At 38.2% G+C, this 15,360-nt stretch overlaps 1 protein-coding gene across 5 annotated transcripts in view; it reads left to right on the top strand.

The window, feature by feature from the left end:
- The window catches only part of CBS (cystathionine beta-synthase), a 41,256-nt gene extending 26,164 nt beyond the window's left edge, over window positions 1-15,092 (top strand). For all 5 annotated transcript variants that reach the window (XM_036745006.1, XM_036745003.1, XM_036745004.1 and 2 more), the window contains 6 exons: window positions 992-1,097; window positions 2,039-2,116; window positions 2,441-2,575; window positions 3,910-4,018; window positions 9,334-9,418; window positions 14,751-15,092. In XM_036745006.1, the coding sequence (XP_036600901.1) occupies window positions 992-1,097; window positions 2,039-2,116; window positions 2,441-2,575; window positions 3,910-4,018; window positions 9,334-9,418; window positions 14,751-14,860 (623 nt within the window). In that variant the 3' untranslated portion in view covers window positions 14,861-15,092. The remainder of the gene's footprint in view (window positions 1-991; window positions 1,098-2,038; window positions 2,117-2,440; window positions 2,576-3,909; window positions 4,019-9,333; window positions 9,419-14,750) is intronic.
- The last annotated feature ends 268 nt before the right edge of the window (window positions 15,093-15,360 follow it).

Genomic DNA, 15,360 nt, shown 5'->3' with positions numbered 1-15,360 from the left:
CTCTGCAAGCAATCAGGAGAAAGACTTTCAAATACAAAGGAAAAGTAATTCTGAAGGAAAGGTGTTCTGAAGAACAATGGAGCTCAGGATTCAGCCCAGGACAATGTTCCCTGCAAATACGAGCTTAAACATAAATGAAAAAAGATGCATGTTTAGTAATAAAGAGGCATTTGAAACATTTTTAGAAAGAAAACCGGACTTGAAAACATTATTCGCTTATTGAACACCCCAAACAACAAAAATGCAGGAGGAATAAATAAATATAGCAAGCAAGGAAAGCAAGAGCAACAGAATGACCAAAAAGAAACTTCTTTCTAATTGTACACAAGAAGACAGGTAAAGGAGGAAAACCTGTAGAGGTAATGGTGAAGAGGTAGACCTGGGGCATCGCGGGTAGAATCTGGTGACACCAGTGAATCGATGTCTCTTTGTGGGACTGTATTACAATGTGGGAGGTACACGAAAGGACAAAAATGGTAGGGATTTGACAGAAACAAGAGATTAAGAAGAAGCGGCAAGAACATACAAAAGAACTAACTATACAAGAAAGAGTTTAACCTCACTGATAACCACGATGGTGCAGTTACTGATCTAGGGCCAGACAGCCTGGAGAATGAAGTCAAGTGGACCTTAGGAAGCATTGCTAACAAGAAGGCTAGTGCAGGTGTTGGAATTCTAGCCGAGCTATTTAAAACCCTAACAGATGTTGCTGTTAAAGTGCTACATTCAATATGCCAGCAAATTTAGAAAACGCACCAGCGGCCACTGGATCAGAAAAGATCAATTTACATCCCAATCCTAAAGGAGGACAATGCCAAGGAATGTGCAAAGAAAAAAAAGTGATTTATTACATCAAAAGCCATCTGTAGTCCATAGGTTTGAGGTTATGAATCCTTAATGCAGCCAATAGATTGCACCCTGGATTAGTTAATCATAATTGTGAATGTGAGTTATAGTAAGTTATGTTTAATTACTTGGCTCTTTGTGGCAGGTGGTAGCTCTGGCAGCACGATCTCCATTGCAATAAAGGCTGCCCAAGAACTGAAGGAGGGTCAGCGCTGTGTGGTCATTTTGCCTGATTCTGTGAGGAATTACATGTAAGAAGGTTCTCCTTACCTGACCTTTTTTTTGTTTTCCTCCTTCCTTCAACCGTGTGTGTGTGTGTGTGTGTGTGTGTGTGTGTGTGTGTTTTAGCGGTTCTAGATTTGGTACCACATCACCAGTGAGTGGTCTGCCTTTCCTGTGACAGCTGATTCTGGTCCCAAGGGTCTATGTTCACTTGTAGCCTTGAATAGAGATGTCGTAGGAAAAGTGGATGACCTTTATAATGCCATATCAGTAACCCTGGTTTTCATGTGTTCTGAATACATCTGCTGATGGCAGCAGTATTTTTCCGCTCTAAATCCCAGGAAAACTCCAGGCATGGGTTGTATGTATTCTGACTGATAGCTGCTTCTAGCCATCTCAGATAATACAAATGATGGGCACCAAGGACCTGAATCACACAGAGCTCAGGATATAAATCCAGACTTGGAATCCTACCTAGAAACTTAAGAGAGTGCTTGTAATCAGTCCCACCAGCAGATGTCTTTGAGAAGTCTTTGAGAGGACCAACAGCATCTACTGGGATCCAGTGATTACAGCTGCTTTGTTGGCAGTTTTTAAGGCCAGTTTATGGCCAGCAGATCTGTGACCAGAGGTTCCCTGGACTTGCTTAGTTGTGGTGTGTTTGTCCTAGAACAGGAGGAGAGAGAGACAGAACACTCAGGAAGAGAAGAAAGAGGGATTTTCTTGTGACACCTTAGTAATAGTCTTGCTTTTCACAACCTTATTCAATTAATTCTGGGTTGTAAGAGAGTACATCTCAGAACATTCCAACCCTCATCAATTCACTTGCTCTTCAAACTATAGTTTTGGGATTTCAGACTTTGAGTCAATTCCTCATATTTCACTGAGGCACAGCACATAGGAAACAGTTACTGTGGAGGTCTTTAAATCTTCCAGAAATTGCTAACTTTGGTTCTCCGATGATTAATAGGTCAAAATTTCTGAGTGACAAATGGATGCTTCAGAAGGGATTTATGAAGGAAGAAGATATCATGATTACTAAGCCATGGTAAGAAAACCTTTTCCAGATTTCCAAATGCCAGTATTCTGGCACTTCAAGACAGTTGGCATTCTACCTAGTCTGTCTGGTATGGTAAAAGAGAACAAAGAGCCATCTGAGGAGAGAATTCATCTCCAGGAGCTAAAAATGCTTCAAGAATGAGATATAATGCCTTAAGGAGATATAATGTGATAAGCAGCCAAGTAGAGTAATCAATGCACATTTTCTCATTTATGTAATTCTTTTTAGAGAAAATGTTTCTGGCATCTTGGCTATAATTTTCCTTTTCTCTTTAGTCCACAAATGCACGCACTTCTTTTCCATTTTTTCCAGGTGGTGGCACCTCAAGGTTCAAGAGTTAAGCCTCTCTGCACCTTTGACTGTCTTACCAACTGTCACCTGTGAACGAACTATTGAAATCCTCCGAGACAAGGGTTTCGACCAGGCACCAGTTGTTGATGAATCTGGGTAAGTCTAGACCTTTCTTTCTCTCTCCAAAAATAAATTTTATATGACTTTTTCTTATTTACAATCCTACAGAGCATAAACTGGTCTGCGTTTCATTTTCACTTCTATAGATTTCACTGAACTGAGGTAGTATTGGTGACTGAGAATAAATAGGTCTTTCCATATCATTCAGTCCTCTAATACTCCAGTGATTTCATTTTGTAGGTATTCTCTCCCGAGATGCAGGTGCTAGTGCATCCTGTCCAGCTCTAGCATGTTTGCCCATAAAAATTCATTACAGGGGATCCACCAAATGTAGAGCTTCCTTCAGTTCCCTCAACATTGTGGCAAACCTGAGGAACATGTGGGACTATTCATTCATGTATTTAGCAGCTGCCTAGTAACAGTAAGGCAAACCACTGTGCTAGGTTCTGGGAGAGATATAAGAATAATAAAGAAACAATCCTTGTCTACTTGGGACTTAAGAGTCTAGCAGTTCAAATTAATCAACAAGTCTTGCATTACTTTAGCATAGGAGCCTAGTTTTACATAGTGCCAGAGAGGACATGGCCCTGTCCTAGAGAACCAATTTAAATTAAAGAGGAAAATCCAGATTCAAATTGTACCAATTGTGTATAAGTGGTATGTAAAATTAATGAGGATGAAATAAAAAGGGTTCCTGGGTCAATCAGCTGAATTCCTTATTCACTGAGTGCTTGTTGATGGGCACAATCGCTGTGTTAACTAATTGACTGGTGCATGAAGTCCATTTGTACTGATGCTTGCTAGCCTGTCAGTTTGTTGTGTGACCTGCAATAAATCTGTGTCAGCCTCTGGATTCTACTACAGACTCAGTTGCTGAATTGGCACATTGGAATCTTGGTTCTTGTTTACTGTTGGCTAGAATTTGATACAAAATAGGTTTGTCCGTACCAAAGACTCCTATGTATTTTTGTGAAGTACTCACCAACTCCTCATTCTATTTTTATATAATCTTCTGAAAGTTCTGATCACTTAGTGAGTAATGACACCCATTTAGGGCTTTTCTATTATTTGTCAAATGAAAAGTTTTAAGATCAAAACTGATTAACAAAGAAATGAGATATGCTTGTTCCTTTTTTCTTTATTGTTTCTTTCTCTCTTTCTTTCGTTCTTTCTCTTTCTTCTCTTTCCTTCTCTCTTCCCTTCTTTCTTTTTTAAATAAAGCAGGAAACATAAAGGCCACAAAGGACAAAACCATTTCTGACTCTTATGGTAGCCTCTTGAGCATTCTGTTGATGTTGTTCGACTGGAGAAAGAAGATTCACATTCCTCTATTTTAGATGTATGTCTCTGTGTTCTCTATATCCCTACAGTTTGATATTGGGAATGGTCACTCTTGGTAATATGCTTTCGTCCTTGCTTGCTGGAAAGGTTCAGCCTTCAGACCAAGTCAGCAAAGTCATCTATAAGCAATTTCGTAAGGTAAAAATGTGGTTTACTCACCTAGCATGTATAACCAGACACATAATCCTGTACTTGACATTACATGGGCCTTTTTTTCTATCAGAGTGTACTCTGAAAGACCAGTAACACTTTCTAGAGCAAAAACTGCTCACTCACTAATGACCGTTCGTAGTGAGAAATTCACTATGGAATTTCAACTAAACAAAACCTTTATAAAGTACCTGCAATGAACACTGTGCTATGCACGGAGAACAATGTAAAGATTAAATAAATCATAGTACCTGTCCTCATGAAGTTCATATTCTATTAGGGTGAGGGGTAAAGACATATTTAAATGATTATTCTAAACTAATGATACGTGGGAGAAGGAAGGGAATATGAATTTATTGTATTTATTATTTATTTTCTTTCTTTTTTTTTTCTCTTGCCTTTGTATCTCTGGTGCTTAACTGGACTTTTTTTCCTTCAGTTTTTAAACTTAATTTACAATTTCCATGTGTTCTAGAACCTAACCTATTTTTCTATAAAATACAATGTAATGCTAAGAAATATGCATATTCTTAAAATTCCCATTCAGAAAATGCCATAAATCTTTCAGGTATTAACCTTCAACCTCCCATGTTAATGAGTTAGTATTAATTTTTTTAAATATATTTTCTTTTATGAATTTAGTGTCTATGCCAGGCACTGTCCTAAGGTAGTGACATAAGGTAGGAGCATGACAAGTTCTGTTCAAGGTCTGCAGATAGAATGATCATTCTTGACTGGAGAGAAATAAAAGCTATTCTTACAAGGCACTTGAGCTCAGCCTTTAAAGACTGGTGATTTCAGTAGCTGGACAGTAATGGGGGCATTCAAGAATTTAATTCGCCTTCTCTTCAGAGTAATTTTTTACAGATTCAATTAAATTCCAGCGCCCACTTTGTGTAAGATACTGTGCTAGGATGTGAAAAATAGTGAGATAAATAAAACAGTCCCTGCCCTCATGTCAGAAGAGATAAAACAGATGGGAAGAACTGGAAGTTGTGAGGTTTGAGCTACATTTTAAATTCTTTGGTGGAGGCTAGTTGATATATTTATGGGATCATTTTCAAGCCACAAAGCATCTTCTTAGCCAGGTTTGGATTTTTGCAGGATATGGCTAATGTCCTGGCAAGAAAAGAGTTCTTATTGTGCTTCCTTACTCGTTCAACCCTCTTATTTAGTTTTTAATTGGGAAGTAGTGGGAGGTTTGAAGAGAAAATTCTGTATAGCCTTGAATATGTTGGAGCAAAATACCTTCCAATGTGGCAAGGCTTCTTTTTTTTTTTTAGACTTGGCTATAATCTGATGAACAAAGGAGAAAACACTTTCCCACCACCACCTCCCACTTGAACCTACCACATCCACCCAAATTCTTAGTCCTTGTAGTCACAGTGGCCAAAGGGGAGAATTTGTGCTTACCTAGTACATTTCAGAATAAAAGTATAAATTCCTCACATTCGCATAGATAGCATTTTACAGTTTATATAATATTTCTTAAAATGTGTTTACTAAGTCTGCCTTTTGGCAGACTTAGGCTCTTTAATAAGCTTTTTGATACTCTCTAGTATATGGTTAGTTTTTATATGGGTACTTTATATCTATATGTGCTGAAAATAGATGCATTCCTTAAGACTACGCTTCAGTAATGGCCATAGATCTATCATACCTAGATTTTCTAACATTCTGTTAAGATCCTTAATTTCTTTCTTATTTTGTTGTTGTTGTTAAATTTATCCAAGTCTGAGAGAAGCACATTTAAGCCATCTGAAAATATTATTTTACTATTTATTTAGTCTTTATAGTTGTTAGTTTTTCCTTTTAAGTATTTAGGTGTTAGTCTTCATTCATTGTGTATATATGTGTGTGTGCATAAATACCACTATTGTTTTGTTATTTACAGTGTCTCTTAACTGTAGTATCCCTCCTTATCACAATCTTCTTTTAGTTTTGTTTTGATCAGTATGACAATTCCGGCTTTTAAAATTTGGCCAAGATAATAAATTCTACCGTCACCCCTCATTTCTTCTCTGTAAGCCCCATTGTTTTAAGTGCATTTCCTATAAACAACAAATTACTGGGTTTTATTGTGTAATCTATTCTCCCACCCTTCTCCATTATTCTACCCTTCTGGGTTTTATGAGTTCATCCTATTCATATTCATGATTATGAAGTGTTTGTTTTTTCCTCCATCATATCCTGTAGTTCTTCTCCCTCACTTACTACCTTCATAAAGAAAAAAAATAATGAAATCAGCACCTAAATATCTGTGGTTAACATTCCTGGGAGTTACATAGCACTTTCACATAACATTTCCTTACTTGGTCCTCTGAGGACTATTGTTATACACGGCTTGTTAGTATTAGAGCCAGGAATAGAAATCCAATTCATTCATTGTTTTTTTCCTCTATACTAAGATGTCTAGCATATATAGCATATATATTGTTTCTTCACTGCAAATTAACACCTTTTTCTGGCTCCAAGGGGACCTGCTAATGACAACATAGAATCTTTGTCCTTTGCTAAATATAAGGTTGAAGTTATGTTTCTGGTTAGGCAAATCTACATTTTGTTTCCATTTATGATATTACTGGATCGTTCTTGCTGGAAAGAGAGAGAGAGAGAGAAAGAGAGAGAGAGAGAATATATACATGTGTTCTGGAGAAAGCATTTGTGCTCCTGGAAAAAAAGGAGACACCCCCCTCTCCACTTCTCCTGCAGAATCAGTCCTATCACTGCCATGTCAGATTAGGCGTATAGCATTATATAAAAAAAATGCTCTACAGAAGCATAGATAAGCTTTGGAATTAGTGGACAGGAAGTGGGAGAGAGAGGGGAAGGAGAATGTTCCTATTGTCATTCTTCATTCTCAGCAGACAGAGTGCTCCAGTCTTTTCTGTATCTAGTCAGTGGAACTCCTATGTAGTTCTGCCCCTGATAGCTCAGGCCTTAGTGGCAGCAATGGCCCTGCTCCTCAGGAGCCCTTCCTTTCTCCATCCATTGCTCCCTTCTCATCCCAGTTCCTCCTTCCCCTGCATTCCCCGATTCTGTCTTCTCCCAGGAATATAGCTTACTTCTTAGTTCTCTCTAGATTTCTGCTCCTGACTCCTAGGATGACAGGAGAGCTTTCATATAGGAACAGAGGGCCGCAGCAACCAATTGCTTCTGTAGAAAGGCACTGGGAACTTTATATCCACCCACAGACACCTATCATCAATGAGCCTGCTCCCCAGAGACGTGCTACTGAAGTCTACATGTCTCTTTACCAGTGTGTTCATACTGTTAGCTAGGTGCTTTGCGTTCTTCTGCCTTTATACTTAAAACCTACTGCTCCATCATAGATCATCCCTCCCCTGGGGAGAGTATGGGACCACATTTTAACTTGGGACTGTGGATAAAATGTCAATACAACCTGGACTTAAGTTCAACTCATATTGTGTGACCCTGGCTGCAATTCACTAGCAGCAGAACAGTGGCTGACCTGCATTGGTAGAGAGAATTTCCTCACCAGGAGATCTGTAAACTAATGAAATCACAGTGAAATCTTAAGGAAGACATGTTCCAAATTAGTGCTTCTCCTTTTGGGTAGGACTTTAGAGTTCCTTCCATCATGCCAAAATTATCTCTTAAAAACTCTGATTTCTCATGGGATGTATCGAATCTACAGTAAGGCTCTATTGACAAGAGGAGAGGACTGATTGACTCTAAGTAAACATTAAGTTTCCTACTACTCTAGCTATGAGGAAAAACTTATTCTTAAGTAATTTCTACCCTTTAGTGGTTAAAGTCCTTAGGATTGGATGTTCTGAAATGACTCGCCTTATGTGTCACATTTGTTCACTTTGCTGTTATATTTTTAATTCTCATTTAATAACTCATCAATGGTTTGCTGAATGCTTGGTTGCAAAACTGAAAGCACCGTTGAAACTTTGTTTAGCTTAACAAATATTTGTGCAAAAGAAACCTGACCTTGTTGGTCATGAACAAAGCCAAGGGCTTTTGATTTTCTTAATTAGCATAGTTTTGGCAAATTAATGATCTTTATGCATGTAATGTTACTGAGTTATAGGAAGAACTCATACTCTGCTGTAACTATTATTTTCCTTCCAGTTAATTCATAATTAACATAACAAATATTCGCTGGTTGGTTTTGACAATTTTCTCTGTAAAATAAGTCTCTATTCTCCCAGATGTATAAATTTTTGCAGTATGTACAAGATATACACACATGCTAGTGGGAAAATAACTTTTATTTCCCTTTATTTTTTCTCTTCTCTCTTATCTTTTAAGCTCCTGGTTCAATCAGTGCTAGAAAGTTTTTTTGGTTATTTTAAAAATACATTCTTTTAAATTTATTCATTTTAGCTTTTGATTTTCAGACAAGCTTTATTTCGACAGTTTTGTTTTTCACTAGTACCTAATTTTATCAAGGCACAAAATGGTATGGGTCTCTCAAATATTCAAATGGATCTCTGCTCTCATTAATATAGTTCTTCAATTCAGATTACAACTCATCCTTACCTATCCTTGGTGACTTTTGTCCATGTCCACTGATAAATTCACCACTAGCTGTCCACCTTGGGGGGTGGGGGGGGCTTGTTGAGGAAAAAAGTAGCCATTGACAGTTCAGCCATTTTTCTTTGGTCAATGTAGGTTTTCCTCTCAATTTTCTCCTTAGTAGAATGTTAAGATCTTTTTCTTTGTTCCTTGGTTCATTTAAGGAAATGAACCTTTTTTCCATTTACCAGTTTCTATTGTGCTTCTCTTCTCATCTTTCTCCATTTTGTTTCCCAAATCTTTGAGATTAAAACCAATGTGGGGCAACTAGGTGGCACAGTGAGTAGAGCACCAACCCTGGAGTCAGGAGGACCTGAGTTCAAATCTGGCCTCAGACACTTGACACACTTACTAGCTGTGTGACTTTGGGCAAGTCACTTAACCCCAATTGCCCTGCCTTCCCCCCTCAAAAAAAAAAGAGATTAAAACCAATGTTAAGGAGCTACAGGTGAATGTGCTCATTTGTCTGTGGTAAAAGGTGGTGTGTAGGTTTCAGGTGAGTATCATAATTTTCAGATAGTCAAGCCTTTGACTGGAGGTTTATATTCTAAATTAAAAAGAATACTTTTCTCTTTTTTCCCCTGTATGTACCCATTCAAAGTAGCTAAATGTGGAAACTAAAAGACCTTAAAGGAGGCAGGAATCTCATAGCTTTTTCCTCTTTGTCCAACAAACCTTCAAAGGGATATGAGTGAGGTAGGGTTCTCTGGGGTAGTGAAGAGGCTGCATAAACATAGATACTCTTTATTTTGCAGATTCATCTGACAGACACCCTGGGGCTGCTCTCCCACATCCTGGAGATTGACCATTTTGCTCTAGTGGTTCATGAACAGATTCAGTGTAAGTTTACTTTGTTATTCCCTCTGTGGAAATCCTGAGAGCCTGAGATAAGGTGTAAGGCCAAAATCCAGGGATCTTGGAGTTTCCCTATTTTTTTGTTTGTTGTTATAACTTGAAATTCTTTGGAAAGAAATAATTTAAAACAGTCTCTCTGTACTTAATACCCTTGCCCTTTATTCTTTAGCATTAGACACTTGGGAGCAAGTTCTAGCCACATGTGCAGGAAAATTTGCTACATTCTGGCACAGTGAATAGAGTTCTGGTCCTGGAGTCAGAAGACCGGAGTTCAAATCCAGCCTCAGACACTTCCTATCTGTGTAATGCTAGGCAAATCACATAACTTTTGTTTGCCTTAGTTTCTTCAACCGCAAAATAGGGACAATAACAGCATCTACCTCACACAGTAGTTTTGAGGATTAGATAAGATAATATTTCTAAACCACTTAGCAGAGTGTCTAATTTATAGTAGATACTTTAGAAATATTTATTGCCTTCTGTATCAGTAAGGCAAGTGTCACAATATTGATGGTGACCATGAATGTGCCTGTATAGTTCTGTATCTCAGAATATGAGAGACTCTCTATATAGAAGGCAGAAGAAGCAGAACATTTATTCAGACACCAGAGGATCAAATCCCAAAACCAATAACTCCAATACAACATAGCAGCAATTATATCCCAAAACTGGTGAGCCCACTTTATCATAACAGCAAGGAACTTAAAACACAATATCACAGCAGGTAGCCAAGCTACCCCATAACCTTCCCCTCTACTGGGGCCTTCCCATAAACACTCATAAATCCTAGCTGGCTGCTTGCCAGCAGTTCTGAGAGAGTTAGCTTAATGGCTACCCTCAGAGCATATATACTCACAACCCTAGTGACCTCATTAGCAAAAGGGTGTGGGCCTTCCTACAAACAAGCCTCTCCTAATCAAGCTTCCCTTAATTAGTTCCACCTGGTTCTGAATGCTTTCCAAATCTACAGTCAATTCATATGCCAAAAAAAAAAAATGCTCATGGGAAAAGGCTGGAGGAGACACGTCCCCCACTCCTTCCAGCTTCTTTCTCCTCCCTCTTTTTATTCCACACAGTGAAAGGCGTGCACTAACAGTAGCCTTCTTGAGATAGTGCTCCTACCTCTACTATCTGACCCTCTCTACAAATTGAATTAAAGGGTCTCTGAGTTTGCCTTCTAGCTTTGAGAAGGAAGGAAAGAAATAGAGAAGGGGTTGGGGGGAGATGGTCAAAGGTGTAGGCTGTGAGAGTGTGTGTGGTAGGAGGAATTTTGTTCCAGGTAGTGGGGAAGGTATTACCATGGCTATAGGAGGCTATTTTCAGATTCTTGATCTTTTTGCACCTTTCAAATTGTGTCGTCCACCTGTAAGGTTGACCTTCCCAGGATTCTAGTCCTGTGCTTTGGAGCCAAGAACATTAAAGGGGTCATGTGTTTAGAAGTTTTGACCTTCTTTATAAAAGTTACTTAAGTAGACTAAGGGCAATCTTACATTTAAAGGAAAAACCCAGGAAAATATTTGAGTCAATGTAATGTTCATTACTGAAACTGCTTACTTACTGTTTTGGTTACCTTGCAAATGTTAATTTTACTTTATGAATTCTTATCTTCATAGAGGTATAATACACTGCAAAAAAAGTACTGAAAGAGTCAAAAGACCTGGTTTTGAATTCTGACTCCATCCTCATTTACAAGTCTTGTAACTGGGGCAAGTCACTTCTGAGATTTGACTTTCTCATATGTAGAATGTAGATAATAATACTTGTACCACCCACCTTACAATGTTTTTTGTGAGGTAGCTAAGTGGCTCAGTGGATGGAGTGCTGGGCTTGGAATCAGGAAAACCTTAGTTCAAATATGGCCTCAGACACCTACTAGCTGTGTGACCTTGTTAACCTCTGTTTACTTTAATCCACTAGAGAAGAAAAGAGCAAACCGCCCCAGTGTCTTTGCCAAGAAAACCCTATGGATGGTGTGGTCCATGGGGTCATGAAAAGTTGGAAACGACTGAACAACAGCAAAGCATGCTTTATTAGCTTTTTTAAAATTCTGTATAAATGTGAGGCTACATAGGGTAATGAATAGAGGACTGGCCTACGAATCCGGAAGACCTGGGTTCAAGCCTTACTACATATATGCTAGCTGTGTATCGACCTTGGGCATCTCACTTAATCTCTTAGTGTCTCTAGTCAACTCTCCAAAACTGTGTTACATGTGATTTGATGATCTGCTATTGGAAAGAAGAGTAGTTTCTTCGCTGGAGTTCCTCGTATTGATGAAATCACAAGTGCAGACCCGTCACTCCACTCCACCCAAAGTGTGTGTATGTGTGTGTGTGTAAAAATTATGTTATTATTATTGAGGTACTTTGTAAGGGCTATTGTATGGTATTCATTACTGAAGAAAAATGAGTGCCAAGTTACTACTCATGCCATAAGGACTGGATATACCAAAGAGATATCATGTCTGTTTTACCTCTATAGTTAAAAAAAATTCCACATTCTTATATAGGCAATTATTAGCCATTAATTTATTAAAATGGTGATTTTTTTTTCAGAATTGTTTATAGTTTCTTACCTACTGTTACCTTCAATAGTAGGGTGAATGTTTTGAGTTATTTTTCCAGTGGTGGAGATTGCCAGTGAGGTTTCTTTGACATGGCCATTTTCTAACATTTCAACTTTAATACACTTGGCTCCTACAGCACAGGACCAGTCCTTGTCAGAAATAGTAGGAGGGATTTCAGGTATGTACACTTACCCTCTCTGAGCCTCAGTTTCCTCATCTGTATAATGTCAGTACTTATTTTACAAGGTAGTGGTGAGGTTCAAAATGAGTTAATGTTTCTAAAGGGCTTTGTAAACTTTAGAGTTCTATGTAAATGTTAGGTGGTGGTGGTGGTAGTAGTAGTAGTAGTAGTAGTACTAATTGTATTTATACCTATGTTTTTGTAACCACACAACACTCAATACCCTACAAAAGCAGCAATGAGACCAACCCGCATCTTCCCTCCAGAAGTGTTGTATAGGCTAGAAGAATGAGCATTGAAAAAAGAATCTCTACCATGAAGAGCTATTATGGCGGCAGGGATGTTCAAGATCTAAACATGGAAGAGGAGAATAATTTGAGAAAATCTACAGGGAAAGCCTCAGATAATAATACAGCTTGGGCATAAACTCAACTGGAATTCCTGGAAGAGAGGAAGCAAGGGATTTTTAAAAAATCCTTTTTTAATGTTTTTATAATTGGAAAAAATGGAAAAGAAATGACAGCTATGGAAAAAAGAATTACAAAGGGGCCTAACAGCTTGGCATAAGAGATGCAAAATTTTGCCAGGCAACAAACTCCCTAAAAATTAGAATGGACCAAATAACAGCCATGAAATATTGAAGTGAAGTCAAAAGACTGAAAAACAAAGAAGAAAATGTAAGATGTCTCATACTAAAAACAACTGGCCAGGAAAACATCTTGAAGAGAAAAAAAACTATCTGACTACCATGACCAAAAAAAGAACCTAGACATCCTATTTCAAGAATTCTTAAAAGAAAACTGCCCACATCTATTAGAACCAGAGGGCAAAATGGAAAGAAACCAATGGTCACCTTTTGTAAGAAGCCTTAAAAAATGAAAACTCCCAGGAACATAACATCATAGCCAAAATTCCAAGGTTCCAGGTCAAAGAAAAAATACTGCAAGCAGTCAGAAAGAAAGAATTTGTGTACTGAAGGACCGCAGTCAGGGTCACATGATTTAACAGCCACCACTACAAAAGAGAAGAGAACTTGGAATACAGTATTCAAGAACACAAAGGAAATGGGGCTTACAGTCAAAGAATAACACTACCCCGTAGAACTGTCAGGGTCACATATGATTTAACAGCCACCACTATAAAAGAGAAGAGAACTTCAAATACGGTATTCTAGAACACAAAGAAAATGGGGCTTACAGTCAAAGAATAACATACCCCGTAGAACTGAGCATCATGCTACAGAGGGGAAAAATGGACTTTTAATAAAATAGAGAACTTTTTAAGCACTGCTGATGAAAAGGTGAGCACTGTGGAGAAATGTTGAAGTTCAAACAAGAGGAGGAAAGAGAAACATAAAAAAGGTAAAAATGAATGAGCAATGATGAAGGACTAAACAAGGATTAACAACTTACATTGAAATATAAGAAATACGATACATGTGTCCCTTCTGAACCTTGTCATCATCAGGGTTCATAAATGAAGTCCAATTAGACAAGGCCTTGGAGTGGTTCTATTATATCTTGATGAGTTTAAGCAAAGAAGGGAGAGAGAAAGAGAAACACCCTGGTGGGGGGTTAGGAGCAGGGAAGGAAAACAGGGTTAGTGAGACTTATCTTAAGTAATCAGGGCGCACAAGTAAACATCTGTATAAACAAAGAGGAGGGAGGGCAGATGGCTGACACTTAAACCTCTTTCTCTTCCAAGTTGGTTAAAAGAAGGAAGAATGCATATACAAATGGGTACAGAAATACATTCCACTCAACAGGGAAAGGGGGAGAAGCAAGGAGGGTGAATTTCAGGGTGGGTAGATTAAGGGAGAGATTGGTCCAAAGCAAAACAAACCATAAGGATACACAAAAATATTTATAGCTCTTTCAGGTGATGAAGAATAGGAATCTGAGGGGCTCCTCATCAACAGAGGAATGGCCAAACAAGTTTGTGCTGATCTCTTTGTCTGTGTCATAACCAACCAGTATTCCAGAGGTCTAATGATAAAACATGAAAACACAGATTTTTTTTAAAGCCCATTACAGCTGGCTGGTATACTTTTTAGCCACGATAACACTTATTCAGAGATGTGGTTAATATTTCCGGATTAAGATAATGTATTGAATTTCTTACATGTAAGACTACATTGTTTTAGAAATAATACCTTATCTGAGGGTTGGGAGAAGTTAGAGGTAAACGTCAGATTGCCTCTCACTACTCTGGAACATACTGAGGCAAAGTCATCTGAGGGGCAGTTGTTTACAAACCGAGCTGTTCTCTAATTTGGACAAGAATGTTACAGTTTCTTTGAATGAATGGGCCTGGCAGGGGTGGAGAACCTGTGGCCTTCTAGGTCCTTGGGTGTGGCCTTTTGATAGAGTCCAAGTTTTACAGAACAAATCCCTTTTATTAAAAGGATTTGTTCTGTGAAGTTTGGACTCAGTCAAAGGGCCACACCCAAGGACCTAGAAGGCCACATGTGGCCTTGGGGAGTGAGAGTTGCCTAAGAAAGATTTGATGTTTAGTTCCTTCTTAAGTCTTCTAGGAAATTACTAAGGTTGCTTTTTCCTTTATATCCCTAGATCACAGCAATGGTAAGTCCAGTCAAAGGCAGATGGTGTTTGGTGTTGTCACAGCCATTGATCTGCTGAATTTTGTGGCTTCCCAAGAAAGAGAACAAAAGACAAGTTAATCTTGAGTATTCTACAAAAAGAAGCCACTAGAGGAAAACTGCGAAGCCATCTTCTTATTTCTTCTGTTTTTCTGCTAACTTGGAGTGTTCTTACCATTTGTGTTTCTAGAATGACATTTTTTAATATCAAGAGATAAACTTGCTGTGGGAACACAGCGAGCATTGCTTTAATATTTTGCCAATAAATAGCATTTAGAGTGGCATCTGACCTAGTAAAGAAACATTAACCTTATCACTGGAATTATCAATTTTTCTTTTTTAAGCCTTTCCAGAGATACATCTATTCATATTATAATTAGTTTGGCAGTTTTAAAAAATATCTAATTTTCTTTTAGAGGATATGTCTCTAAAATAACATAGAGGGTGAAATTTGCTAAATATGACAAAATTATTAGCTTGTCCAAAATAAGACTTGGGCTGGTTGGACATATCAAGAGGAATGGGCAATTTCATCCATTATCTACCAATTCTGTTACCAAAGGAAAAAAGCTACGAAGCAC

The sequence above is a fragment of the Trichosurus vulpecula genome, chromosome 2 (genome assembly GCF_011100635.1).
Source record: "Trichosurus vulpecula isolate mTriVul1 chromosome 2, mTriVul1.pri, whole genome shotgun sequence".
Taxonomy (NCBI): domain Eukaryota; kingdom Metazoa; phylum Chordata; class Mammalia; order Diprotodontia; family Phalangeridae; genus Trichosurus; species Trichosurus vulpecula.
Note: the sequence above shows the minus strand (reverse complement) of the source record. Positions and strands in the feature narration are given on the sequence as shown.